Genomic DNA, 27,983 nt, shown 5'->3' with positions numbered 1-27,983 from the left:
CCTGAAGCTGGAATTCAAACTAACATTGGCTCTTTTCAAAGCTTAAAGCTCTTTTCACACAAGCATTCTAAATGTTCTAGTCACAAGTGATCTTGAACATAGAAGGCAGCTGGTGTGAGAAAAGGAACCTAAGGTTAACAACAGGGCTGATGAAGGAACACTATCAGGAGATGAAAAATAATGAACTACTAATACAAAAGCTTGAATGGGTCCTAATCATAATGCTATGTGGAAGAAGCAAGCCTCAAGTGGTTTTCTATCATATGGTAGCATTTTAAAATACCCGGGTGCTGGAGAGATGGCTCAGAGGTTAAGAGCACCAACTGCTCTTCCAGAGGTCCTGAGTTCAATTCCCAGCAACCACATGGTGGTTCACAACCATCTGTAATGAGATCTGGTGCCCTCTTCTGTGTACATAATAAATAAATAAATCTTTTAAAAAAATAAAACACCTGGAAAAGACTAGTGGCTGCTAGAATATAGAGAAGGGAAGAATGTGACTGCCAAGGGGAGCACGATGCTTTTGTGGTTTTCCTTTTAGTTCTGGGGATCAAACTCAAAGTCTCTCGAATGCTATGAAGGTGATCTACCACTGAGGAACCATTTGATGGTGGTGGTTGGTAACAAATCCCTGTATTCTGTATATACCTGTATACAAGCACACAGAGATTTAGAGAGTCAATTACACTTTACGTTAATTTAAGCAAAACAATGCTGAATCACACATCTGCCCCTTATTGCCTGGGTAGCTTCAGATATATCCTATAACCTTCTATGTAAGCCTCAGTCTCTTCACTGAGTGGCAGTGTACGACCAAAATTAAAGTGGTGAAAACTCTAAAAGGAAGGCCTGCTGCTGTCAACCTCTTAAGAGCTTTTAATTAAAATTCGGTGCCACAAAATACAGCAGCTGTGCCCGATACCGGGTCCCACTTGGAGAGTATACAATAGGTGCTATGTCCTCAGCTAGAAGGAGCAGCTCAAGCCATAGGCAAAGTCCAGTCACTGCTGGCACCAATCCCCTCTCCGTCATCCTACAACAGGCAAGAACATACTGACTAGAACTTCAGACACAGGTTGAGTAGTCACGGGATAAACCATCTGGCTGATGAGAAGCCTGAGAGAGCAGGAGGTAGAGCCTGCCTCCCAGGCTTGGTACAGTCCCCAGGAGTTCTAAGAACCCTTACCCTACTGGTTCTCCACCCTCCTAATGCTGCAACACTTTAATACAGTTTCTCAGGTTGTGGTGACCCCAACCATAAAATTATTTTTGTTGCTACTTCATAACTGTAATTTTATAGAGGAGCAGTGTCTCAGTTCCTAAGACCATTGGAAAAAACATATTTTCAATGGTCCTGACCCACAGCTTGAGAATTGATGCCTTACCCGAATCATGCGGTCTGAGCGATGGCGCCTGCGGATGCGGTTTAAGCCCTCTACAAAGCGAATAAAGCCATCTAAGAGCTGCCACTCATCTTCATCTGCACGGGGTCTGTCCCCATAGATGTCACAGTGCACCTCCCCTTCTGTGATGCGCTTGGTGGCAGTGACACAGGCTGGCAGTAGTAGGAACCGGGTTCTCCAGAACTTCAGAGACTCAATTAAACTATAGAGAGCCAAGGAAATCAGAGTGGCGGTGAGAAAAAGTAGATAATAAAAGCCTTCCTGGAGAGCTCTCTCTGAAGCGGACATGAGACGTCCTGTTCTGCTGCCCCAAATGGCTTTGCTTAAGACAGGACACAAAACTGAAAGACCCCAGGTGGCTTCTGCTTTAATCCCAGCACCATGACAATACCTCTGTGAACCCAGACCCAGTAAAGCAGACAGAAAGGCTAAAACATAAATGAGACACCACGACCACAAGGCTGCTAAACAGCAAGAATAGAATGCTGGAAGCACATGTTAACACGAATCCTTTATTTGTTAAAACATATAGACCTGTATACAACCACACATGTGAAAACACACACACACACACACACACACACACACACACACACACACACACAAAGGAAATTCTACTACTTATTACTTTAAATGAAACAGCCGGGCAGTGGTGGCGCACGCCTTTAATCCCAGCACTCGGAGGCAGAGGCAGGCGGATCTCTGTGAGTTCGAGGCCAGCCTGGACTACCAAGTGAGTCCCAGGAAAGGCGCAAAGCTACACAGAGAAACCCTGTCTTGAAAAACAGGAAAAAAAAAAAAAGAAACACTGAATCACAGATGTGCTCCATATTAGCGGGTAGTCTCCGGCACAACATGAACTCTATGCAACCTCTACGAGCCTAAGTTCTTCCACTGAGTTCATGCTCCGTGCTGACACTTGCACCAAAAGGCACACTGTGCCTGAGCTCTGCTTTGTTTTTCCAACTGCCATAGAATACACAATCACTCTAACCCATTGTAAGTGTGTGTGTCAACGGTACCGAGTACACTCACTGTTACATAACCATCACCTCTAGCCAGAGGTTTTTTTGTTTGTTTGTTTTTCGAGACAGGGTTTTCTCTGTGTAGCTTTGCGCCTTTCCTGGATTTCACTCTGTAGCCCAGGCTGGCCTCGAACTCACAGAGATCCGCCTGTCTCTGCCTTCCGAGTGCTGGGATTAAAGGCGTGCGCCACCACCGCCTGGCTAGCCAGAGTTTTAAGTTGTACAGGCGTGCTCTGTTCTTCCAATTTTAGAGAAAACAAAACAGACACCAGACAAGAGGACAGATGTGTTAAAAGATGATGCATACATCCAAGGTATCACGGATGGGAAGTTAAAGCCTCTCTCTAACCTGAAATCTTCAGAGCCAGCAGAACAAATATACTGATCTAGGTAATTCCACTTGTACTCCTCTAGCCGTTCATGGCAGAATTCCACCCAACAGGAGACAAACTCTGAGTCTGAGTGGGAAGGGCAGAGGCTGTAGGTATAACGGATCTGGGCAGATTCATAAGGGTACCTAAAAAACAAAGGAGATGCCTGGATATTTAGAAGCAATCTGTACCCACCACCACCCTTCTTCTGCTTCAGAATATTTGGCGCTATCCTGGGCTCAGTCCCTAGCTATAGTAATTAGCTCATCCTAGGAGACTATAATGGAAATTTCTCAGATCTTCTTAAACTTTTCATTCTTTTCGACATTTATCCTTTGATTTTTAATATGCTTGATGTGAATCATGCTAAGCTTTATAAACTGAATCAATTCCCTTTGGGAAGTAGTAAGCTATAAACCTAAAGTTACTTTAAAGCAAAGTCTAAAGGGAATCATTCAACTTCTTATATACACATTGTATTATACAGATAATTTAGTGTATAGACAAAATTCAAGATGGCCACCAAAGACTATAAACATCCAAGGACTCACTTGGGAAGGTATCGTGTTACTGTGATCATCTTGTCCTTGAGTGTCACCTTATGGAAGGTTCTGCCCATACTCAGCCAATACTGGCCTTCCTCCTCAGGGCGGTTTCTGGACACAAGGCCTAGTAGAAAAAAAAAAGTGATTTCATTTATCTCGTAAAGGCTCATTTTCACCACAGTCTTGCTTTTTATCCACAAAGATACAGATAAAGAGGGAAAGAAAGAAGAAGAAACAATGTTTTGAGAGGCTGCTCACAGAAGCATTATTCTTGGTTAAAAAATAAAATCCCAGAAACTGTCTTAATTTTCTCTTATTAAACCAACTAGAAGCAAATGAGAGCAGGTGTTGGCAGCACCTGGACGCTCCACTCCGACCCTGAGGCCCAGGCCTCTGGAGTAAATGTCAACACGTCTGGGATATGTGTGGGATTAAAATGAAACCCCACTCGACCCACGCCCATCTCAGTCCTCGCCCGGGCTGGCGGCCAACACCGCCTCCTGGCCTGTGCTCCACTCCTCCCCACAGCTCCCCCGAGCTTTAGTCTGAAAGGACCACTGGTCTGTTTTATGTGCTTTTTGCCCTACACACCTGCTTGTAACACTGCTTCTGCCTTCTCTTCCTGAGCCACTAATTGAAATCTTACAGATTAAAAAATGAAATGTCTACATTTATTTACTTTTGTGTGTGTGTGTGTGTGTGTGTGTGTGTGTGTGTGTGTATGTGCACAAGCACAAGTACACATGCATATTACAGCACACATGTGTGGAGGTCGGAGGGCAATTTGCAGGATCAGGTCGTCTTCTATATGTGGATTCTAGGGGTCAAATTCAGGTCACCAGCCATGGCAGTGAGTGAACTTACCAGGTGAGCAACCTCTCCAGCCCATTTATAGATTACTTAGTATCACCACCAAAGGAAACTTCCTCAGGAAAGCCGTCAGATACCATTAGTCATATGAACATCTTATATGTAGCTCCTTAGGTATGTGTCTCTCCAAATATAAACTCTTATAAAAAAGTTTCAAGGATTCAGGCACAGCAGTGCATATCTATGGCTCCAGCCACACAAGTACTAAGACAGGCAGATTGACTGAGTCTTTAAGTCTGATGCCAGACTGGGAAACATAGTGAATCCTTGACTCAAGACCAAATTAAATTAAAATTTAAAATAAAATTCCAAGAGGCCAGAACTAAATATTGTTTATATTTTCAATTAGCTCCTGATAAAAGTGTCATGCCCAGAGTAGGTGTTCAAAAACTTAATTTAACTAAATTAAACACAGCAAAAGTGAAAATAACGAGAATCAGGAAGATTCTCTAAAGAGTAAAAAATGTGCCATAAAAAATAACAAAGACTGGGCAAGATCCTCATGACTGGCAAACCAAGTGTTCAGGTCAGAGACAGTCACACGGTGGCAGGTGGTCTGGAGTGCTCAGAAGAGAGGACAGTGGAGTCTGAGAGAATCTTCAGTGTGAATGTGACAATCTGCCAAGGCAGGCCTGCAGCATATATAAGAGCCTTCAGCTTGGGACCCTGCATTCAGCCTCAACCTCTTTAACTTGCCAGGGCAAGATCTCTAGTAGCAAGTCTCTCCAGGTCTTGCTTTCTGCAAATAGGCAGGGGCATGTGCTGTGGGATGGTCTGTATGTCAAATTGCTCTGATTGGTCAATAAATAAAACACTGGTTGGCTAGTGGCCAGGCAGGAAGTAGGTGGGACAAGGAGAGAGGAGAATTCTGGGAAGTGGAAGGCTGACGCGGAGAGACACTGCAGCCGCTGCCATGACCAGCAGCGTGTGAAGATGCCGGTAAGCCACCAGCCACGTGGCAAGGTATAGATTTATGGAAATGGATTAATTTAAGATAAAAGAACAGTTAGCGAGAAGCCTGCCACGGCCATACAGTTTATAAGTGATATAAGCGTCTGAGTGATTATTTTATAAGTGGATTGTGGGACTGCGAGGCTTGGGGAACCTGGAGAGAAGCCCTCCAGCAACAGGCATGCCCCATGAGGCGCTCCTTCATTTTCCTATAAGCACCCTGCCTGCTGTCAGGAAGAGGGTCGGGGGACAGGAACAACTCAGCTCCCCAGCATATCATTCTAAACCAGTTGTACCCCAGGGATCAAACATGTGTCTGTGGTTAAGTTAATGTGTGCCTCTCCCAGTGGACAGTAAACTCCAAGAGGTTGTTGGAACAAGTCCTACCTTACCTTTGCAATCAATAAACCTGAAACAAGGGAGCAGCATAAGCTTGGCTATGAAAGCAACTTTCCCAATAACGACAGTAAAAGTTTTTATTACCAGGGACATAAGAGTGTCCCTCTGACAGCTAGCCATGAAGAATAAGGCTCATGAATCAGTCAGGACCAGCACTCGACACTAGAATTACAGACTCACAAGGGCCATTCACCCCATTCAAGAGCAGAGACTGGGCAGGCGAGATGTGGCCAAGTGCCATCTAAAGGCAAATTCATTACTGCTCCTTGGATTAAAGAACTAAATTCTTCCTGCAGCCTTGTGAGACCTAACGTCTCTGGCCACACCCCCAGCTCATTCTGTGCTCCATACCACTAGCTTTCTTTTGGGGTGCAAAAGTTATCACAGTGTCTCCTGCTAAAGGCTTTTGCTCACACCAATCCCTCTGCCTGCATGCTCTTCTCTTTAACTTGCCCCCTCCTTTTCCTAATGACTTCTACTTATTTCAGGTCTAAGGTCAAACATCACCGCCTCAGGAAGCCACATCTGATCCTCCAAACCAGATCAAGCTCCAAATTAAAGAGGTGTCATGGGCCTTTAACTAACTTTTCCCTCCCAGTCTTTATCTCAGCAGATCCATTTTTCATAGTCTAACAAATGCTATTTTCTCTTTATTGAGCTATAAATTCCTTCTTTAGACCAGAAGTGTCAAAAATGTTAAATGAATGAGTGAAAGAGCACATATATTTATTTAATATCTGTTATATTCCCAGGCACTATAGTTTCCACTGTGGAGGTAAAAAAGATGAATCCAAAATGGTCCTGGTTAAAGTGAATTTGGTGGTACAGTGGTGACCACAGCAATCTTCCAAAAGGGTCTTGGCACCCTAAAAGGCTAATACAGACTAAGGAAGGTGTGACAGTACAGATCTGGAACCCCAGGGGTTAGGTAGGAGGTGAAGCAGGAAGATCAAGAAGTTCAAGGCCAACCTGACGGTTCGAGACCTTGTCTCAAAAAAAAAAAAAAAAAAAATGTAAAATATGAGCAAAAGGCAACAAACATCACAAGGAGCTTCCTAAGAAACACACAAGAGACCCACAGCTTCATGTACGAGGTCTGGACAGGCTGACAGCTAAGCCACACAACAGATGCACACTTCTCTAAATTATCTGGCCAGAGGAGCTTTCTCAGAACCAACAATGACCTGAAGTTTACAGCGGCCGAAGAGGGAAGTGGAGGCTGCATTAGCAACAGTGAAGAAGCAAAGAGCCCAAGACAGCTCAGGGGTTATTTCAGGGAATGATGATTGCTTTCCAATTCCAGGCACCCACACTTAATTCCCTCTGCCACACTTACTTTAGAAGAGTTCTCTACAACTTGGCTCTTCCTCAATTAGTGTCACCTATTAGTCTCTGCCACTAATGGGTGACTCATCCTTGAATTAGGTCACTAAACTTCAGTGATTAAGGAGAAAGATGAACACAGACTAAGGGAAAAAGAACAAAGTACAAATGTATGAACTGAGGTATAGCTCAGTAGTAAAGGGCTTGTCTACCAGGAATGTGGTCCTGGGTTTGATTCCCAGTGCCAAAAAAGACAAAAAGACACACATAAAAAAAAAAAATGTAAACTTGGCTGGGTTGTGGTGGCACAGGCCTTTAATCCCAGCACTCGAGAGGCAGAGGCAGGTGGATCTCTGAGTTTGAGGCTAGCCTAGTCTACAGAGTTCCAGGATGGCCAGGGCTACACAGAGAAATGCTGTCTCAAAAACAAACAAACAAACAAACAAACAACCACATATTGCTCTTCTAGAAGACCCAGATTTGGTTCCCAGCACTCATGCTGGGCTTTTCACAACTGCTTCTAACTCTGGCTCTGGGGGATTTTTACACCCCTCTCTGGCAGTTGTGGACTCTGTCACTCCCCATACACATTCAAAAACAAACAAACTGTAAACTTAGATGCACCACCTGAGAACCTGCTGTATAACAGGGAGGTATAACACTAGAAACAACTAAATATCCACTTCCAGGTTTAGAGCATTCACTATACACTTGACAACTCCAGTATTGGCTGCCTGCTACTCCTAGCTGTCTAAACCAAACGACATCATCCCTAAAATTAATCACACTCTCTTCCTTTTTTTGAGACAGAGTTTCTCTGTGTATTCCTGGCTGTCCTCTCAAACTCACAAAGATCCGCCTGTCTCTGCCTCCCAAGTACTGGGATCAAAAGTGTGCGTCACCACTGCCCAGGTAGCACTCTTGTACAACCAGGCATTCGGGTGCATACCTTAAACCACAGCACTTCAGAAGGAGAGGCAAGTGGATCTTTGAGTCTGAGGTGAGCATGGTCTGCACAGTGAATTACAGGCCAGCCGGAGGTACACAGTAAGACCCTGTCTTAAAAAGGAGAGAGGGGATGGGGGAGGTTGACTGGTTAAGAAGAGTAACGTTTTGGCCGGGCAGTGGTGGCTTACCACTTTAATCCCAGCACTCAGGAGGAAGAGAAAGGCAGAGCCCTGTGACTTCAAAAACAGCCTGGTCTACAGAGTGAATTCTAGAACAGCCAAGGCTATACAAACTCTGTCTTGAAAAACAAAACAAAACAAAAAAACAACAACAAAAAGAAGAGTAAGGTTTTAAAAATTATTTTATTTTTATTGCATGAGTGTTTGCTTGAATGTATTGATGGACCAGCCTGACTCCATCTTAAGGATGGAAGCTATTTTGTTATAAGGTCAGAACAAGTACATTTCTGTTGGCTGCAAAATTCCAGTTGACTGAAATGCTTTAACCTGTTTCTGGAATGTGACATGCTCCTACCCTATGGAGTTGACTCACACCTTGAATATACCCCATAAGATGTTCTGCCAAATCATTTTGAAATGTGCAGCCAAGTTCCTATGTAACCAAAATTCCTCTGGCAATCCCCCAACTCTTGAACCCCCACGAGTCTTGCGGTTTTTTAGACTATATAAACCCTACCTCCTCCTGTGATGCTATTTTTTCAAACTCTGATTTAGGGAGACAGCCCTGTCTGACAGAAAAGAAAGCTTGCTTAATTTGACCAAAGAATTTGGGTAACAGTTACTCTTGTTCAGTGGGATTAACCACTGGGAGTGAACCACCATCTAAGTGCTAGGAACCAGACCAGGGTCCTCTGCAAGACCAGCCAGTGGCCTTAACCAGTGCCCTTGGCAGAGAGGAAGAACCTCAAGTGAGAAAATGCCTCCATAAGACCTGGCTGTAAGCAAGCCTATTAAGCATTTTCTTTTTCCTTTTTTTTTTTTTTTTTTTTTTTTTGGCCATGGGTGTTAGGTCCCCTGGAACTCAAGTTACAGACAGTTGTGAGCTGCCATGTGGGTGCTGGGAATTGAACCCAGATCCTCTAGAAGAGCAGTCAGTGCTCTTAACTGCTGAGCCTCTCTCTAGCCCCAAGCATTTTCTTAATTAGTGATTAATATGGGAGGGCCCAGCACAATGTGAGTGCGCTACCTTTGGGCTGGTGGTCCTGGGTTCTCTTCTGCTATGGGACAGGAGAAAAGCCAAATTAATTAAGGGACTATTCTATTACTAATCTCAACTCTTTGATTCTATTCTTATTCTTTAAACTTTTCTTAAAGTATGAATTTTTTATCAAAATTTACAAGATTAATATACATAGCGATAGATATACATTTTAAACTTTGTTAAGATATGAATGGTCATATAGAGTACTAACTAATTCTAGAAAGAAAAAAGGCTTCAATTAGCTGCATATATATGTCTTTGTGTTCGAGTCTCTTATCAGTTTTCTGCAGGAAATCACGGCCAGGCCTGAAGTCTCCAGGAAGAAGATGGGGCCCCACAACAACAACAATTCCGAGTGGACAATAATAACATCACTAAGCTGACAAACATCATCTACAGATCAGCTTTGAACTACAAAGTGCTCAGAGCAATTTTGAGAGGGCTAGCTGAGATGATCCAGTCTCAAAGACTACTTGAATAAGGATTTGAGATAAACCCTGAACTTTGGCATTATACACAGACTGGTTAACGAAGGATATAGTTACCTTTCCTAGAATTTGACAATTAACCTAAAATATTTCTTTTCAGGATAAAGATACCTTCGCCCATACCCAGCAGGAAGCAATTTTAAGAATATGATGCCCACATTCCCAAAGGGGTGGTGTGGGGCAGGTGGTTTTTTTGGTCTTTTTAATGGGTTTTGGGTCTGGGATAATTTTCATTGATTAGGGGGGTTGGTTACAAGTTGTTGTCACAGGTTAGGAAAAGGGCTAAGCAAAGGAGATTAGATTTAAGGTTCTTGTTTAAAAAAAAGAAAAGAAAAGAAAAGAAAAAGACAATGACTAGTTTTAAATACTTTACATTGGATTGGATTGTTTTATATTGTATACAAAATATATATATTGAAATTGATATTGTTAGAAAATGCTATATGTATATTTCTAACTGTATTTACTGTTCATTTAACAATGTAATACAATTTTCTGATCCTTGAATGTTATTATTACCAACTATTAGGATATAAAGAAATGAAAGTTAGTAGTTAGACATTATAATAGAACTTGTAGTCATATTAGGTATGTTTTCAAGATTGAGCAGATATATTTTAGATAGGTCATCTTCAAACCCTTCAGAGATCTACAGAATATGGCATTTAAAATGTTTTAAAAACTTAGAAAATTTTTCTTCTTTGTTATGACTATGAGACATGTTGGCTCCTAGCAGTATCAATCTACTTCAGAGAAAATATGGGCATTGAAAAAACTGCAATTGAAGTTAACTTCCATTGTGGCAAAAGTTAGCCACTGGACAACAAAGTATCCTGGAATCAACTGCTGACAAACAGGACCCGAAACAAAGGACTACTGATTCTTGCCAAAACAAGTGTGGTTATGGCTTTATCAAAAGGCATCTTCTGAGACCAGGTCAATATGGCACCATCCCTGAAGTGGCCTTCACAATCTGGAAAAGGTACAGTGCCCTTTTCTTCGAAGGCAGCTGAACAGGCAGTGGGCCAATGGCTTCTGATGTGCAATGGAACAGCAGCTGAAACAGTTATTCTTGAATAGTAACTAAGCTCACGCCTCTCAATAGTAGAATGGCATTTAATAGAGGGATGTGGAAAGGAATGGGATGCTGAGATGAAGCCACATACACACATAGCCAAGAAGAATGGACAGCTGAATTCAAAAAACATCAACAATTTCCAGAATTTAAAATCCTGAATCATGACATGACACTAGTGGAATTCAGGTGTTTCTGGTATATAGACTGCTCTCACCCAATGTGAGGTTGAACTGTTAACCTTGTGTACATTCTACTTCACAAATGAGTCTGTCAGATACGCTAAGCCTATAGGCTGAAGATGATGCCCCAACACTGAGGAGAAACCTCAGATGACTGTCCAAGCAGCTGGCTGTTTCTGTCAACTCACAATTTTTTTGGAAGTTGCTTGCATGTACTTCCTGTTTTTATTTTTGTTAGCTAATATTATTTCCTTCTTGGGTCTCTGAGGGAGTTGAAAATTAGTTATAGTTGAAGATTAATTAGGATAGAAAGTGAATTAGATACATTTTGGACTTACCAAAATAGGATAGATAATGGAATTATTTTCTATGAATTTGTCAAATACAAATGGACTAGACATTGTTTAGGTATTTATTACTTGTATATATTGTATATAGTTATTGTACTTTTGTATATAGTTTTTCTTATGTTAGTTATAAGCTTTTTCCTTTTTATTAAAATAAAAAAGGGGAAATATGGTGATATTTTATTTGTACTAAAATGTTATTTGTATGTTAATAAATAAAGTTCCCCGGGGGTCAGAGCTATTAGCAAGCCATAGGAAAGCTGGGCGGTGGTGGTGCACACCTTTAATCCCAGCACTTGATAGGCAGAGCTAGGTAAGTCTCTGTGTGTTCAGGGATACAGCCAGTATTGGATACACACGCCTTTAATCTCAATACCAACCATAGAAGACCTGGAGATCTGTACAGTGACGAGGTGGTCATGTGGTTGGGTTTACAACCAATGAAAAGGCAGAACAGAAAGTCTATATAAAGACTTTAACACAGGAAGTAGCTCTTTCGGAGAGGTAGGACCACCGCAGGAGGAAGGGTAAGGTTTTAGCTCTTAGCTCTGACCTCTTGGCTTTCTTCTTTGCATTGGTTCTGTGTTTCTTATTTAATAAGACAGTTGGTTACATCTACAGGGTTCTAAAGAAAGCAGGCTGAACAAGCCATGAAAAGCAAGCAAGCCAGTAAGCAGCACTCTTCCATGGCCTCTACATCAGCTCCTGTCTCCAGGATCCTGTCTTCTGTTAATTCCTGTCCTGACTTCCTTCAGTTATGAACAATGATGTGGAAGTGTTAGCCAAATAAACCCTCCCCCCCCCCAGTTGCTTTGTCATAGTGTTTCATTATAGCAATAGTTAACTCTAACTAAACAACAACATATCAGAAGAAAATCTACTCTCACAGATTTATTAGAAAAGGAGAAACATAGGCTGGGCCTTTAATCCCCACACTTGGAAGGCAGAGGCAGTCGGATCTCTAGGAGTTTGAAGCCAGCCTGGTCTACAAAACAAGTTCTAGGACAGCTGGGGCTGTTATACAGAGAAACCCTGTCTCAAAGAAGAAACATAATTTTAAGAAGAATCACTTACCTCTGCTATAGAGTGGACTGCTGCTCAGCGGGGGTGGAACTGTGGTGTTGGGTTTCTGGGCCTTTGGCTGTACTATGATCTGGTAGCCCTGCATGAGACGCTGGCAAATGAACTCTTCAAAAACTTGCTGGGCTGTCATTTGAACCCCTTCCTCATCCCTCCTGGAAGAAAAATGACTGAGTATGTGGCTATGCTTGACCTTGGGCAGTGACACTTAACAGCCATTGTGTCTCTTCTCCTTTGGTTCATCCCAGATTATCATTCTACAGCAGCTCATAAAATCGATAATCTGTACGCCAGCTTTAGAAGAAATCAGTTTAACAAGGCAGAAAAAAATAATAACCTTAGGAAATACTTGCATTAGCAAATATGTTATCAATGGAGACAAACGTTAATGTCAACAAAACTTGAAAGTAACATTTCTTTAAAAAAAAAAAAAAAGATTTATCTATTTATTATGTATAAAGTGTTCTGTCTGCATGTGTCCCTGCAGGCCAGAAGAGGGCACCAGATCTCATTATAGGTGGTTGTGAGCCACTATGTGGTTGCTGGGAATTGAACTCAGGATCTCTGGAAGAGCAGTCAGTGCTCTTAACTGCAGAGCCATCTCTCCAACACAAGTAACAGTTCTTGGGTCATCAAATTTCCCAAATACTTAAGGAGGACATGAAAGGTTTAAAAAGTTCAATGTTCTTCTACACATGTGTTCCAATATACCCATAACCCTCACAAATAAAACTGACTGCTTTCTCTCAGGCACTGACCTGTCCATGTCTGCTTCTGGGAGGAGATCATAGCAGCCCTCTGTGTAGTCATTCTGCAGGCCCTGACGGTCCGGGAAGTAGTCAGTGGTGAGGGGAAGGCATGCAGGAGTAGTAAGAGACTTCCAATCCACTCCAACTGTGCAACAGAAGCCTGGCACTACAGGGGGAGCAGACAGTGTCAGAACTGCCTCGCATAACGGGGAAAAGGTATATGTGGTCACCATGGCAGGTTTGGGATATGGAGTGGGGAGGAGTTCATGGTAAAAGGTGATAGAAATTGCCAGGATAGAGGAGCAGAGGGAAGGGGGTGGGGGAGGGAGAAAGAGAGAGAAACAGAGTTTGTTAGATAATGCAACACATGCTTATCCAATCCCATCATGCAAATGGGATTCACAGCTGCTATTTTTCATTTTCTGCTGATCATGAGCTACAGCTGAAATGCCAGTGAGGTTACTGCAGGGCAGGCAGGGTTACATATCAAAGCAAATTAATATTCTGAGGGCAAAAGAGAGGCTCAGGCCAGAGCTTCTCCTTTCAAGTGCTCTTTCCTACGCAGAGTGTCTGGGTAGGAAAGGAAGAAAGCTCAGCCTAATTGGGAGCAAAATAGCATATAGCGGCAGAAACAGGAACACTTCAGAATCACAACAAGTAATAGATTCAAAAGCATAGGAGGAAAAACCAAAGGAGGATATCTGGGACAGTTACAAGGCTGGGAGTTTGGAGACATGAGTTTGACGTCTGCTCCTTGGGTAAAGCAGACTTTCAATACTGGTCACTAACTCCTGACATTTTGGATTAGGCAAGACATTATAGAGGGCTGTGCTGGGCACAGCGAGATGCTGAGGAGCAACACTAGACTCTACTCACAAGATGCCAATGGTTCACTCCACTGTGAAAACAGACACTGCAGTGTCCACTGGGGTGCGTGTCCCTTCCCACTAACCTAAAAGTGCTAAGGCAGCACTATGGTCTGTCTGGATGCTGTTTGTTTCACTAGACTCATTCCCCAGTGTGCAAATATGAGAAATATGGAGCCTAGAGGGAGGTCCCTGGAGGTGTGTCCTCAGGAAGGTCAGGGTTGATCTGGAACTCGAGGCAGTTCTTGGTAGTTCTTCCCCAGCCTGCGCCTTAGCTTCCATTTTTCTGCATGTGATCTCTCTGATTGACTCTTTCTAATCACGATGCCACTCACCACCATGTGGTGCAGTTGGTGAGCTCTTGGCAGAGCCAGCACCACAATAATGTTTCTCTGTGTCTCTGTCTCTGTCTCTCTCTGTGTCTCTCTCCTCTTCTCCCTACTTCTCCTCCTCCTCTTCTCTCTTAGTCTTGCTATGAATCCCAGGTTAGCCTTGAGTTTGTACTCCTCCCTTAGCTTCCACAAGGCTAGGATTACAATGTGCACTATACACTGAGCTTTAAACTAATTTTCTTTATAACCTACCCCCTCAGGTATTCCATGTAAACAGATAGCTAGCTCTCTTAAGTAAAACTTACTCTAATCTATAAGATCTTTGAAGTGAAGACTATCTTTTTTAAATCTCTGTAAGAGAAAACAACAAAAACCACTCCATACCTTGGCCTTTGAGTACTGAGTGGGATACTTACACACTATATATTGTAAATGCATGTGTGTAAGCAGTAACAAGGTTACAACCCAATGTATCCCCTGTGGCTTTGTCAGCCTTACATCACCCTCACGTGGGTGAAAAAGTCTTATGTGCTAAATACGGGGACAGAGTGCTTCCCGCAGCACCACTGACTTGGGGAAAACCATAACTGGACAGAGGCCTAACGCCATCTCTATGCAGGTCTTACACAGTCATCAATACCTCAGGAATTCAAAATATATCCCCAAACAGCTGAAGTTGCACCCCAACTTCCCATATGGGAGATAAGAAGTTGTGCTTGCCCCTACTTCCTGGATAAAACCAGAAGTAGAAGAGACTTAATCAAAGCTACTATGAGGAAGTCAGAATTGGAAGCCAGCCACCTCTTTATATTGTCTTAGATCATGCCAGACCTCACTACCTTTCTGACTCTTACATCAGTGATTTCTGCTGCACATAATAGCATAAATCTGTAGTCCCGACACTGAGGAAGCAGAGACAGGAGGATTGCTACAAGTTCACAACTAGCCGGGCTACATAGAGAAACCCTGTCTTAAAAACAAACAAACAAACAAAAAAACCCTCTTCCCTTCCCACCCCCCACCACAAAAAATCTGGAAACTATCCAAATGGTCACTTGTAATAATGATTACTAAAACCCCAGATAAAGTCATATGTTTGATGATATGATTAAAAATAACTTCAGACATTTTCTGTTTTGTTTGTTTGTTTGTTTTGAGACAGTGTCTCACTATGTAGCTCTGGCTGGCCTGTAACTTCTACTTATACCAGGCTTCCCAAGTGTTGGGATTAAAGCTGTGTTCTACCATACTCAGCTTAATAAAACTTAAAAAAAGAGAGAAAAGAAAAGAAAAACAATCTTTTTGGGCTGGCATGGTGGCTCAACAGGAAAAGGCACTTGCCACCAAGCCTGATAACTTGCATTTGAGCCCCGGATCCACCCAGTAGGAGGACAGAGTCAGCTCCTACGGGTTGTCCTTTGGCATCCACACACATGTGCTACGGCATATGTGTGCCATCACACAAACACGCCTTTTTTTTTTTTTAAACTTTTAATAATAGAGGGGCTGGCGAGATGGCTCAGCAGTTAAGAGCACTGGCTGCTCTTCCAGAGGACCAGGGTTCAATTCCCGGTACCCACACAACAGCTCACAACTGTCTGTAACTCCAGTTCCAGGGGATCTGATATGCTCACACCAATGCACATAAAATTAAAATAAATTATTAAAAAAAAAAACTTAAAAAAAAAAGAGTAACAGGGACATGAAAAACAGTAAAGGGACTAAGTTACTCATCACATTGCACATCCAGAGCCACACAAAGTGTGCAGTGACAGGACTGTCCCCTGCTGCTGTGCTGGCACAGGTGCTCTTCAACTGTTCAGCTATTTAAACAGACAAAGGTGACGAAAGCAAACCTTAACCAGCAAATGTTTTCACTATGGCTTCTAGCAACAGCCCATTATTTCTTTCTGCTTTTTTTTCCAGAGCCAGTATGAGGCCTAAGAGCTAAGACTGGCCTCTGCCTGGCACAAGGGTTTTTGGGAGAAGTCTACCCTTTCCCATACGTCCTGAACCACACATTACGGAGCAGGTCATCCAACCATACTTGTCTCAACTGGCATCAGGCAGACTCAAGAGTCCCTCACATCACCTTTCTACACCAGAACGCACGTGGATTTCTGGACTATTCTCTTCTAACAGAGCTTCCTCGTGCTCTCTCTATGCCATAATCCCTATAGCCTGCTTCCTGCTAGTCAACTGTGCCCTCTTACTTGGGTCTGGAGAGGTAGAAACACCATCCTCTGGAGAATCCTTATTCTGGGTCCTAGGATTCATACCTAGAGAAAGAAAAAGCAGATTGTCTGAATCAAAAGTTACTCTACAAAAATGTTTTGACAGTTATGGTTGAAAAAGCTCAAAAATAAAGCTAAAAAGAAAACACACACACACACACACACACACACACACACACACACACACACCAAGGGCCAATTCTGAACTGGGTATTTCAAACAGCACAAAAGAAAAAAACCAAAGAAAAATATGAACAACCTAAAATTTGGGAAAGAACCAGAACGTTAATGTTATCAATATCATCCTTTTTGTCTGCTGTTTTTTTTTTTCAAACAAAACTGCTACTTATTTTAAGAAAACTGACACATTTTAAAATCATTTCAACTAATTAATTTTTAGCAAACATAAAATAACCTAATTACATTTTGTACAGTTCTTGTTTAACCTTACCTTCTAGAATTCTTTGCCAAATCATAGTTTTTAGGAATTTAAGATAAAGGGCTGGAGAGATGGCTCAGTGGCTAAGAGTACACAGGTTCAATTCCCAGCACCCACATGGCAGCTCACAACTGCCTGTAATTCCATGATTTGACACCCTCACACAGACATACATACAGGCAAAACAACAATGCACATAAATTTGTTAAAAATTAAAAGAAAAAAACAAGAATATAAAGTCGGGGTGGTGAGGGTGGGGGTGCACGCCTTTGATCCCACACTTGGGAGGCAGCAGCCAGCTTGGTCTACAAAGTGAGTTCCCAGACAGCCAGAGCTGTTACACAGAGAAAACCTGTCTTGGGTTAAAAAAAAAAGGAATATAATATAAAACATCAAAATTTCCTATGTTTAACAGAATAACAAAGAATCTACTTTAGATATAATCAGTCTGAAAAAGATTTAAAATGAAACTTTAATATGAAATGACAGAGCTAACTGAAAAACACACATAACTAATTAAACATCACTTAGAAAACATACCTATTTATTAGAAAATCATATTATAAAAAAGGATTGAAAAGAGTCTCAAAACCAACCAACATTAACTCTCTTTAAAGCTAAGGGAGGAGATAGGTGAAGAACAGAATTCTGTTGTCTTTTTGTTTTGTTTTGTTTTTTGAGACAGGGTTTCTCTGTGTAGCTTTGTGCCTTTCCTGGAACTCACTTGGTAGCCCAGGCTGGCCTCGAACTCACAGAGATCCGCCTGGCTCTGCCTCCTGAGTGCTGGGATTAAAGGTGTGCGCCACCACCGCCGCCGGTGTTGTCTTTTTTAAAGCTTTCTTTATTTTATGTGTATGAGTGCCTACTCATACATATGTGTATCTTGGTTGTGCCTGCCGCACATGGAGGACAGAAGAGGACATCAGATCCTCACAGACATCTGTGAGCTGCCATGTGGATCCAGGGAATGGAACCCAGGTCCTCCGCAAGAGTAGCACACGCTCCTAACTGCTGAGGTATATCTCTAGCCCCAGAAATTGTACCTTTTATTCCATATATATTCTGTGTCACTTGAATCTCTTTTAAGGATAACAAATATTTATAAATTCCTTGTGAAATCTTTGAGAAAAAAAAAAAGCAATGACCGACTAAACACTTGAAAATCACATAATCTGGAATATGGAGAGTTCTCTCAAAAATCAAGAGGAAGAAAATTAACAACCCAAAAAATAAGTGAACAAAATTATGTGAATGGACACTTTAAACAGCATATATCAGAAGGCAAGTGAGGACATAAAAATAGATTCCACACCAGTTCTCATTCAGGAAACAGTGAATTAAAGAGTGAAATGCCTCTCCACTGGTTTTTGTTTGTTTACTATTTCAAGACACGGTCTTTCGGATCCCATGCTGGTCTCAGACTTGCTCTGTAGGGGAGGATGATCTTGGACTTCTGTTCCTCCTTCCTCTACCCCAGTGCCGAAATTGAAGGCCTGTACCACCAAAGCCAACTTGTTTGTTTGCTTGTTTACTTGCTCAATTTTATAAATGTTTTGCCTACACGTATGTCTGTGCCTGGTGCCCACAGAAGTCAGAAGAAGGCATAAGATCCCCTGCAACTTGAGTTACAGATGGTCACGAGCCACCATGTGAGTGCCCCAGTCCTCCAGAATAGCGACAAGTGCTCCTAACTGCTAAGCCAAGTCTAGTCACCAAGCCCAGGTATTCTTCTTTCTTCCTTTTTTTTTTTCCTCCTGTTTGGATTTCTTTTTTCCTTTTATTAAAAATAAAAGCCAGGCATGGTGGTACATGTTTTCAATCTTAGCACTTGGGTAACAGAGGCAGGTGGATCTGAGTTCAAGGCTAACCTGGTCTACAAAGACAAAAAGAGAAACTCTTTCTCCCCGCCCCAAGGGGGGAAAAAAAACAGATTTTTTTTTCTCCCTCACATACTATACCTTGATTATGGTTTCCCCTCCCTCTAGTCCTCCCAGTTCCATCCCACCTCCCTACCATGTGGATCCATCCCCTTTTTGTCTCTCATTAGAAAGCAAACATGCTTCTAAGGAATAATATTAAAATATAATATAATAAGATAAAATATAACTAACACATCAGAACAGGATAAAACAAACAGAAAAAAAGAGCCCAAGAAAAGGCATAAAAAACAGATATAGATGCAGAGACCCACTCATTCACCATCAGGAATCTCAATGAAAACACTAAACTGGAAGTAACAATATATATTAAAAGGACCTATAGGGTAAAAAGAGGGATATACATATTTATTTAGATATTTATATAGGATTATTCATATAGAAATAAATATATATTTATTATATATAATAAAATAATATAAAAATATATTGTATATAATAAAATAATATAAAAATAAGATAATTTTTTTAAAAAGCCCTGCCATGACATTTTAAGATACAGAGCCTCCCAAGACGCCACTGAGTTAGTTTTCTATCTGACTGTTGGCTATCTACTACTGCTAAGCCCAGTTTTTCAAGCAGTGCTAGAGATGGGACCCAGGACCCAGCACTCTTACCAACTGAGACATTGCAATCCCATTTGCTGTTTAAATAGGTTATCGATACATAATTCAGGTAGATATGTGCTTAGCAGACACAAAGTTCTAGCTTCAGTCTCCAGTACAAAAAGTAAAAAGGCAGAAGGATGAAAAGGTGATCTGCCAAGATTCCCTAACTGCCGTGACACTGCTAGACAGCACAGAGAGAAGTGATCGATACAGCGACAAGGTCTCATAGCTGTGCTTAAAACAAAATCCTGCAGAGCCAGAGGGAAGCCCACAGAGACATTATTCCTGAGAAGCATGACTCATGTGTGAATCAGGCCCAATCACAGGAAGTCTGAGTCACACTTGGGTACCTGCAGATGGCAGAAACTCCAAGCCAAGGGAGGTAGAGGAAGGGTCACAGACGTGGTTTTCTTGCATTTTCTGTTGTTTTTAGTAAGTAAAATGTTTCTTAGCTATGTATTTCAACTCTATCTTGTACCAAAACAAAGATAATTTTTGGGTTTTTTTTTTTTTTTTTTTTTTTTTTTTGAGACAGGGCTTCTCTGTGTAACAGTCTTGGCTGTCCTAGAACTTGATTTGTAGACCAGGCTGGCCTCAAACTCAGAGATTTGCCTGCCTCTGCCTGATTGCTGGGACTAAAGGTGTGCAAAATGATGCCCAGCTCCAAAACAAGCATTCTAAGTTTTATTCTTAACAAGCCCAAGCTACTGTTGACCCTGATGCTGTGTGGACACTAAGCCAGGTTGGTAGGTTTTGTTTTGTTTCATGTCATATTTTAACAGGAAATAAAATGTCACATTACATCAAATTGATGAAGTGCCTGTGATCATATAATTTCTTTAGAAGCTCCATATATTCTTGCTATTTCCAAAAGTCTATTTTAATTTAGCATGTTAGTAGAACCTAAGGCAGAAGTTCTGCAAAACTCAGATACAAACTCTGATGCAGCATCTCCTAGTTTTCTGGTAATACTTGGCAACTCCTGAGGTATGACTATCTTGCTAGACTTCTGCCAGGCAGGAAGAAATGTTATGAAATGTTCAATGATTATGGCAATGCAGAGAGAGAGCTGTGGCACATGGCACTGGCTAAGGCATCTGCTGACTCAGATGTGCCTTCCCCAGGCCTGGTTTGCTTTCTTAATTCATGAAGCTGTTATCCCTTTCACAAGTGTTAACTGAACTATGCAACCACAGACCCAGGTTGCTTTATTTTTAAGGGTTGTTTGTTTGTTCTTGTTTTTGTCTATTTTAAGGTTTTGGGTTGTTTTTTACTATTTTGTTTTGCACTATTAGGGATCAACACCGAGACTTTGTGCATGCTATGCAAGTGATCTATTGTTGAGGTACACCCATATCCCTGATGCAGGTTGTTTTAATCACAACACATTCCTTTATCTAACATATCCTAATTTAGTAGAGATGTGAAAACCACACTGCATTCGAATGATTCGCAGTCCAACTCCTGGTGAGAGGGCTTTCTCTCACCCTTGTTATCACATAGGAAGTGCTTCAAACAGAATCCCAAAGGAATAAGTCAGAGGCCACCAAGGTTATGAAAGTTGGTGTCTTCATAATTTTTGTTTCTTGTCAATATTGTTCCAAGTTCAATGAATACTTCTGAAAGGGGTAATAGCTTCATGAATTAAGAAAGCAAACCAGGCCCGGGGGGAAGGTACAAAAGCTAAGAGCACTTGGTGTGCAAGCATGCGGACTGAGCTCAAATCCCTAGAACCCACACTTGTTGGTTTTGTTTTGTTTTTAAAGCCAACAAGTGTGGTCAAGAACATATCATGTTCTAGATTAACCAGGAATACAAAGTAAGATCCTGCCAAAGAAAGGAAGGAAGGAAGGAAGGAAGGAAGGAAGGAAGGAAGGAAGGAAGGAAGGAACGAACGAAGGAATGAACGAACGAAGGAATGAACGAACGAAGGAATGAACGAACGAAGGAATGAAGGAAGGGAAAAGACAGAGAATAAAGCATATTCCATAAAGATTATGGGTGGGTGCTATGGATATTGATCGATGCTGTGAATGTATTGCTGATTTGGTTGATAAATAAAATGCTGATTGGCCAGTAGCCAGGCAGGAAGTATAGTATAGGCGGGATAAGCAGAGAGGAGAATACTGGGAGTGGAAGGCTGAGTCATGAGATGCTGTCAGCCGCCGCCATGAGAAGTAAGATGTAAAGTACCGGTAAGCCACAAGCCACATGGTAACTTATAGATTAATAGAAATGGGTTAATTTAAGATATAAGAACTAGATAGCAAGAAGCCTGCCACGGCCATACAGTTTATAAGTAATATAAGTCTCTGTGTGTTTACTTGGGTCTGAGTGGCTGCAGGCTCCAGTGGGACTGGAGAAATCTCCAGCTACTGGTGGCTTGAAAGAAATCCACTTTAAAACAAAGCAAAGGGCTATGAAGATGGCATCTGGGGGGGGCTCAGCTCACAAGGGTTGGGGAGCAGACATGGAAGGACTGGGAAATTGCTGTGGGATGGTCTGTATGTCAAATTGCTGTGATTGGTCAACAAATAAAACACTGATTGGCCAGTGGCCAGGTAGGAAGTATAGGCAGGACAAGGAGAGAGGAGAATTCTGGGAAGCAGAAGGCTGAGGCGGAGAGACACTGCCAGCCACCGCCATGACCAGCAGCATGTGAAGACACCGGTAAGCCACCAGCCACGTGGCAAGGTATAGATTTATGGAAATGGATTAATTTAAGCTATAAGAACAGTTAGCAAGAAGCCTGCCATGGCCATACAGTTTGTAAGCAATATAAATCTCTGTGTTTACTTGGTTGGGTCTGAGCGGCTGTGGCACTGGCGGGTGACAAAGATTTGTCCTGACTGTGGGCAAGGCAGGAAAACTCTAGCTACAGGAAATGAGTGTGATCAGGGTACATGGTGTGAAATTCCCAAAGAATCAATAAATTATATTGGGGGGAAGAAACTGGTACAACACTGGCTTAGCATGTAACATACACAAAGCTCTGGCTCTGATCCTCAGCACTGCAGATGAAAACAAAATACACCCATCTAACATATATTTTTCAAGTACATACTCTGTGCCAGAACTACCTTAAGCTCTGGAGATACAGCGTGAGCAAAACAAAAATGTTTGTCCTAACAGAGCTTATAACAAACATAAGAAGTGAAAAAGAGGCCGGGCGGTGGTGGCGCACGCCTTTAATCCCAGCACTCGGGAGGCAGAGGCAGGCGGATCTCTGTGAGTTCGAGGCCAGCCTGGGCTATCAAGTGAATTCCAGGAAAGGCGCAAAGCTACACAAGAGAAACCCTGTCTCGAAAAACCAAAAAAAAAAAAAAAAAGAAGTGAAAAAGACTTAGATGTCAGGTGGTGCTATAGAGAATTATCAGGTAGGAAGTGTGTGCGGAGTCAGGGTAGAGCACAACTCAGTGAGGGTCTGAAAGACACCTGGGTACAGCAGTGGCAGAGTACCTACCTGGCTAGAAAATGCAAAGTCCTGAATAATGACAAACCAACCATGAAAGAAGTGAGGGAGCAAGCTGTGGGTAGGGGAGAGGGTGATCACAAAACTGGTCATCCAATTCAGGGCACTTTTGAGAGTGAAAAGGGCCCTTTTCAAAACTTATGTTACAAGTCATAAGGGGATAGGCAAGAAAAGGGTAACCTCTTATAACTGTATCACCCTGACCAGGAAAAACAACCCAAGGAGCCCATAGTTTCTAAGAAGCTAAACACTGTAGAATACACACAAGTACACACATACACACATACACAAATACTCAAGTACAAATTAAACAATAATTTTGTAAGTCATTCTAAAGCTTCTTACATGACAGTGTAGTCTTTGAAATAAAACTTCATTTGTCAATAAACATGCCAAACACTATGAAGAGACAAATAACAGTAAACACCTTAAGTCTGTGGAGAGAGAGAGATGAAAGCAGTGAGGTCACCATGTACCAAGTCGTGCAATTGGGATCAGGTCAGGAGCTGTGTGGAAGCATGTCTAACATCTCTCAGGAAAGCATGAGATGGAAAGGAAACCTTAAGGAAAAGCTTCAAACAGGGAGGCACATTTGGAGCTGAACCATCATGGAAAGTGGATGTTTTCAGGCAGAATAGGGCTTGCAGACAGGAAAGGAGCTTATTCTACATTGCGATGATGAGACGACACAGAGAAATATGAAGACCATAGCTGGGGTATAAGAAAAACCCATGTATTATTAACAACACCCCCTATCTGTTGACCACTCATGTCTTCTAGGCACTGTTCTAAGCATTCATATGGTTGCCACATTTATTTTTAGTTTTTGTTAACATTTTCATAAAATTCCCTTCACAATGAAGAAACTGAGGTGTAAGAAGTTAGTAACTGGCCCAAAGGACTCACTACTCATTAGAGGTGGAACAAGCCTCATGTCCTAAGATTCTAGAACTTGTACTCTTTCCATACTCAACACCTTGTTAAAGTGGAGTCAAGTGAAGACACGAAGGGACACAGGAGAGAGGTGATGACTGGTGTTAAGAGCCATAAAGAACCACTGATGGCTGTGCATGTGAGAAGAAAAAGCTGGTCAAATCTGCAATCTGAAATACCTCATTGGTGACAGCATGGTAGTTCCCTGAACGAGAAAGGAACAGGGCAGGAAGAGCTACTGTGATGATCCTGAACAGAGACAACAAAGGCCTGCACAAAAGCCACAAGTAGGGAGCTGAGGAGCCAGCCTCAGAACAAAGGGGCAGAAGAGAAGGAAGGGTAGGCAGACGATACCACATCCACGATGGGGCATCTGCCACCCAAGCAGAGTAGTCCATCCGCTAGGCAGACTGACAACTTAGGAGCCCAAGAGGAAAAGGTGAGCCAGAGAGCCAGGCTGCAAGCAAATGCTGTCCTAGTGCCTGCCTGTCTGTGTGCACATGTGTGCCAGGAAACTCTCAGCTAAGAAGATCCGGGTTCAATTAAATATTCCTGCTTCTGGTCACTGGTCAAGCTAGCTCAAGGAACAGTCCATGGAACACCAGAACAGCCTTCCTCAGTAACCTTCTACACCCCAAAGCCAGGAAAACTCAAATTTTGGTTCCTAAAAACAAGCTTCCTAGTTTAGCAAAGTGATAGAAATATTGCCTTTGTAACATTCTGCAGGCACTTTAGGAAATCTTGCAGCCCTGTAATATTTAAGCACCCTGAATATATGACATAAAAATATGGGGCTGGAGAGATGGCTCAGTGGTTAAGAACACTGGCTGTTCTTCCAGAGGTTCTGAGTTCAATTCCCAGCACCCACATGGTGGCTCACAACCCTCTGTAGTGAGATCTGGCGCCCTCTTCTGGTATGCAGGCATAACACTGTATGCATAATAAATAAAATCTTTAAAAAAAAAAAAATAGCTCCAGAGCCCCAAACTTTTACTTGTTTCTCATTTAAAATGAATGAATCGAATGAGATTGAAATGATTTGGGGATTCTATTGCCAACTCACTCCTCAAGTTTAATCACTTTTCCATGGGCTCTAGGAATTTAGTCAGATCACTCTACCAGTGGCCAAGGAACAGTATCATTAACCACCCCACTTTTTTTCTTTTGTTCTGTGCATCAGTGTTTTGTCAAGGGTTTTGGGTCCCCTGAAACTGGAGTTACAGACAGTTGTGAGGCAACATGTGGGTGCTAGAAATTGAACCCAGGTCCTCTGGAAGGGCAGTCAGTGCTCTTAACTGCTGAACCATCCTCCAGCCCTTATTAAACCCCTTTACACAGCTTTACTTTCAAAAATCTTAAGCTGAGTTCTAGAAATGCAAGTCAATTTATAGGACATAGACATGATGAAGTAGTACTATTTTGTTGTTTCAATCTTTCCACACTCATCTTGTAAAATACTTGCTTTGCAGAAAAGGTACCTATCTAAACGCATGTCCCTTTAACATCCTTAAAAGGCATTCTGAGTAGAGTGCTCAAATGAGGATGTGAGAAACTGCTGTGAGAAACTGGTATCTGTATCTCTAAGCTTCCAATTGACCATATAATCTGTGTCTAGTAATATATGCCTTCCTGGGATTACTAAATTATACAGGTGTTTCTAGAAGAGTACAAACCAAGATGGTACTCCACCCATCACCTGCACTTGGAATCTGTAGCTTCTAACTTTCCATCCAACAAATTTCTATCCCTTTAAGCCTGAGATACTCTTCAGCATAACTACTAACCTCTCTCTACCCTCTCTCTTTTTTGGACAGTATCTTATCATATAGCTTTGGCTAGTCTAGAACTCACTATGTAGAGCAGGCTGGCCTCAAACTCAGAGGGCTCTGCGTGGCTCTGCCTCTAGAGTGCTGGGGTTAAAGGTATATGCCACTCATCTTACAGGCCACAGGAAGTCGACCAGCAATCATACTGAAGGGAAGCTTGAGCAAAGACCTCAAAGCCCGCCCCCACAGTGACACACTTCCTCCAACAAGACCACACCTCCTAATAGTGCCATTCCATTGGGGGCCGTTTCCTTCCACACCACTACAGTTACTATTTTAACCACTGTAAGTGCACCGAATACACTCACACTCTGTACAACCACCAGAATTATCTATAGAAACCTGTGTGTGGGGGTGGGGTGCAGGAGGAGGCAGGGGAGGGAACAGGAGGAGAGAGGGAGAAACTGCAGTTGGGATGTAAAAGAAGTGAAAATTTTTTAATTAATAAGTAAAAAAACAGAAAAGAAAAAAAAAAAAGGTATGTGCCACTACCCACAGGCATTGTTCTCTTTTGTGATGCTATGACAGAAATCACAACATTTCCCTAAGGATCGTTTCTATATGAAGGTGCATTTGTTCCCCAGGCCTAGCAGTCCAAAGTGCCTGTAAAACAGACTACTCCTACTTTGGTCTGTGGTGCTACCCTCAACACCTCACAGCCCTCAGTCAGGACTCCCTGACGAAATGATGATAAATATGTCTTGACCAACATGTTCTCAGCTAAAAATGTAATGTGCAGCCCATTTATAATTCCATGCATTATACAGTATTGCTTCTAAATAGGTCACCCCAGATTGTGGCTGAAATGATCCCAAAAATAGACATGGTCTGCTTTTCTGGCCTTTATGTCACTTCTAGATGTGAGCCTGCTCTGAGCATCCCAACTCTATTATTTCTTGGATGAGTTACCTGCACCACTGTTGCTAAGCAGGCTGACAGAAAGCTCTTCCGTTCCACTGAAGTTCAAGGACATGCTGTCACCAGGCTGGCGGGAAGTGCTGTGCCTGCAGAGAACAAAGCCAGGCCACCTGGCTTAATTAATGTAGATCATCACTTTTTTTCCCTGTGCACCCTGTACCCTAGTGTGTAGGGGAGAGGGTAAGTGGAGAGAGGAGGGCCCATGAAAAACAGGCCTGAACATTCAGTCCCATTGGCTGGCAACCCTTAGGATCCATACCTCAAACCATCATGTGGTAGTTTTATTTGTGTGCCAGCCCTGCAACCCTGGCTGCTCACCTACCACCATGCTATACCACTTCCCCTTTCTGCGCTATGCCTCCCCCTTAATAACAAAGGAAGGATATAAAATGATGAAATGGATGTACCAGAGTTAACCTAGTAAAGAGGGCAACGCACAGTCCAGACCTCCACATGAACATCCCCCAGCAAAGAGGATGTCCAGTGTCCAAAGAAGGGGCCAAGGCTGCTTTTTATCAAGTGCTTCCTAAAGCAATTTAGGACCATAAGTCCAGGTTTAAACCAGGGTCCTGCTCATCAAGGCTTAAATGACTTTCGACTCTTCAGATACTCTGTAAGACATTCAGAGCTTTTGTTCAAAAACCAACATGCCAAGTCACAGGGAAGCTGTCTAGGAGAACAGCATGTAACAACTGCCCCAGCATGCCACAGGCAAACCCTAAGATAAAAGAGATATCTCATTTTCATCCTTGACCAAGGTTTGGAAGAAAATTAAGTTCACAAAAATGTAAGCTCAAAACCAACCTAAAGCAGGGCCTTGGTAATATTACAGGGAAAATATCAGGCTGTTTGCTTTTACCCTTTGCCCAGGGATGGTAATGATGCTGGGTGACAAAGGAGGACCTGACCAACGTGTTCTAAGTCACAAATGTGTCATTTCATCAGCAGTCTGTTCAGCACTGTCCTGGGCTACCTTCCAGAGCACTGTGCAAATCCTCACCTTCCGGCAGCTTCATGATATGCCAACTCCAACAGCTCCGCAGAGGAGTGGGTGGGGTCCCTCTGCCTGTTGCCCTGCAGCTCTGCCATGTTCTGCCGGGTTTGATGATGGATCTGGATGGCCTCTCCGGATGGTCCTACCCAGACAAAGAACCACTGAATGTCATTCCGACCTGACCGCTCATGCTGCACATGAAAACATAACTCTTCCTTCTCTCCAACTGCTAGGTCACTGGAGAGATCTGACAAAGAGCACAGCAAGGGACTTGCAGGCTCCCACAGAAGACTCTTCTGCCCACGCTATATATCTGGGACTATATGCTGGGACTCTCAGTTTCATGAATACTATTGAGATGCCATACAGAAATAGACAAGTATAAGAGGATAAAAAGATGAAAAGGGAAGAAAATAACAATGAAATTACAAGCCAGGTGGCGGTGGC

The 27,983-nt window shown here is 42.4% G+C and overlaps 1 protein-coding gene across 14 annotated transcripts in view; it reads right to left on the bottom strand.

Moving 5' to 3' along the window:
• Positions 1 to 27,983, bottom strand: part of Depdc5 (DEP domain containing 5, GATOR1 subcomplex subunit) — a 127,106-nt gene that overhangs the window by 45,427 nt on the left and 53,696 nt on the right. For 9 of the 14 annotated variants that reach the window (XM_037208150.1, XM_037208153.1, XM_028870727.1 and 6 more), the window contains 8 exons: positions 27,543 to 27,678; positions 26,534 to 26,628; positions 16,389 to 16,454; positions 12,987 to 13,170; positions 12,223 to 12,383; positions 3,351 to 3,468; positions 2,778 to 2,945; positions 1,386 to 1,605 (listed from right to left, as the gene is read on the bottom strand). In XM_037208150.1, the coding sequence (XP_037064045.1) occupies positions 1,386 to 1,605; positions 2,778 to 2,945; positions 3,351 to 3,468; positions 12,223 to 12,383; positions 12,987 to 13,170; positions 16,389 to 16,454; positions 26,534 to 26,628; positions 27,543 to 27,678 (1,148 nt within the window). Of the gene's footprint in view, positions 1 to 1,385; positions 1,606 to 2,777; positions 2,946 to 3,350; positions 3,469 to 12,222; positions 12,384 to 12,986; positions 13,171 to 16,388; positions 16,455 to 26,533; positions 26,629 to 27,542; positions 27,698 to 27,983 lie in introns of those variants that run through there. The other 5 variants (XM_037208152.1, XM_037208154.1, XM_028870728.1 and 2 more) reach the window with 2 other exon arrangements.

The sequence above is a fragment of the Peromyscus leucopus genome, chromosome 7, assembly GCF_004664715.2.
Source record: "Peromyscus leucopus breed LL Stock chromosome 7, UCI_PerLeu_2.1, whole genome shotgun sequence".
NCBI classification, from domain to species: domain Eukaryota; kingdom Metazoa; phylum Chordata; class Mammalia; order Rodentia; family Cricetidae; genus Peromyscus; species Peromyscus leucopus.
The sequence above is the reverse complement of the archived record's forward strand: the minus strand, read 5'-3'. Positions and strand labels throughout refer to the sequence as shown.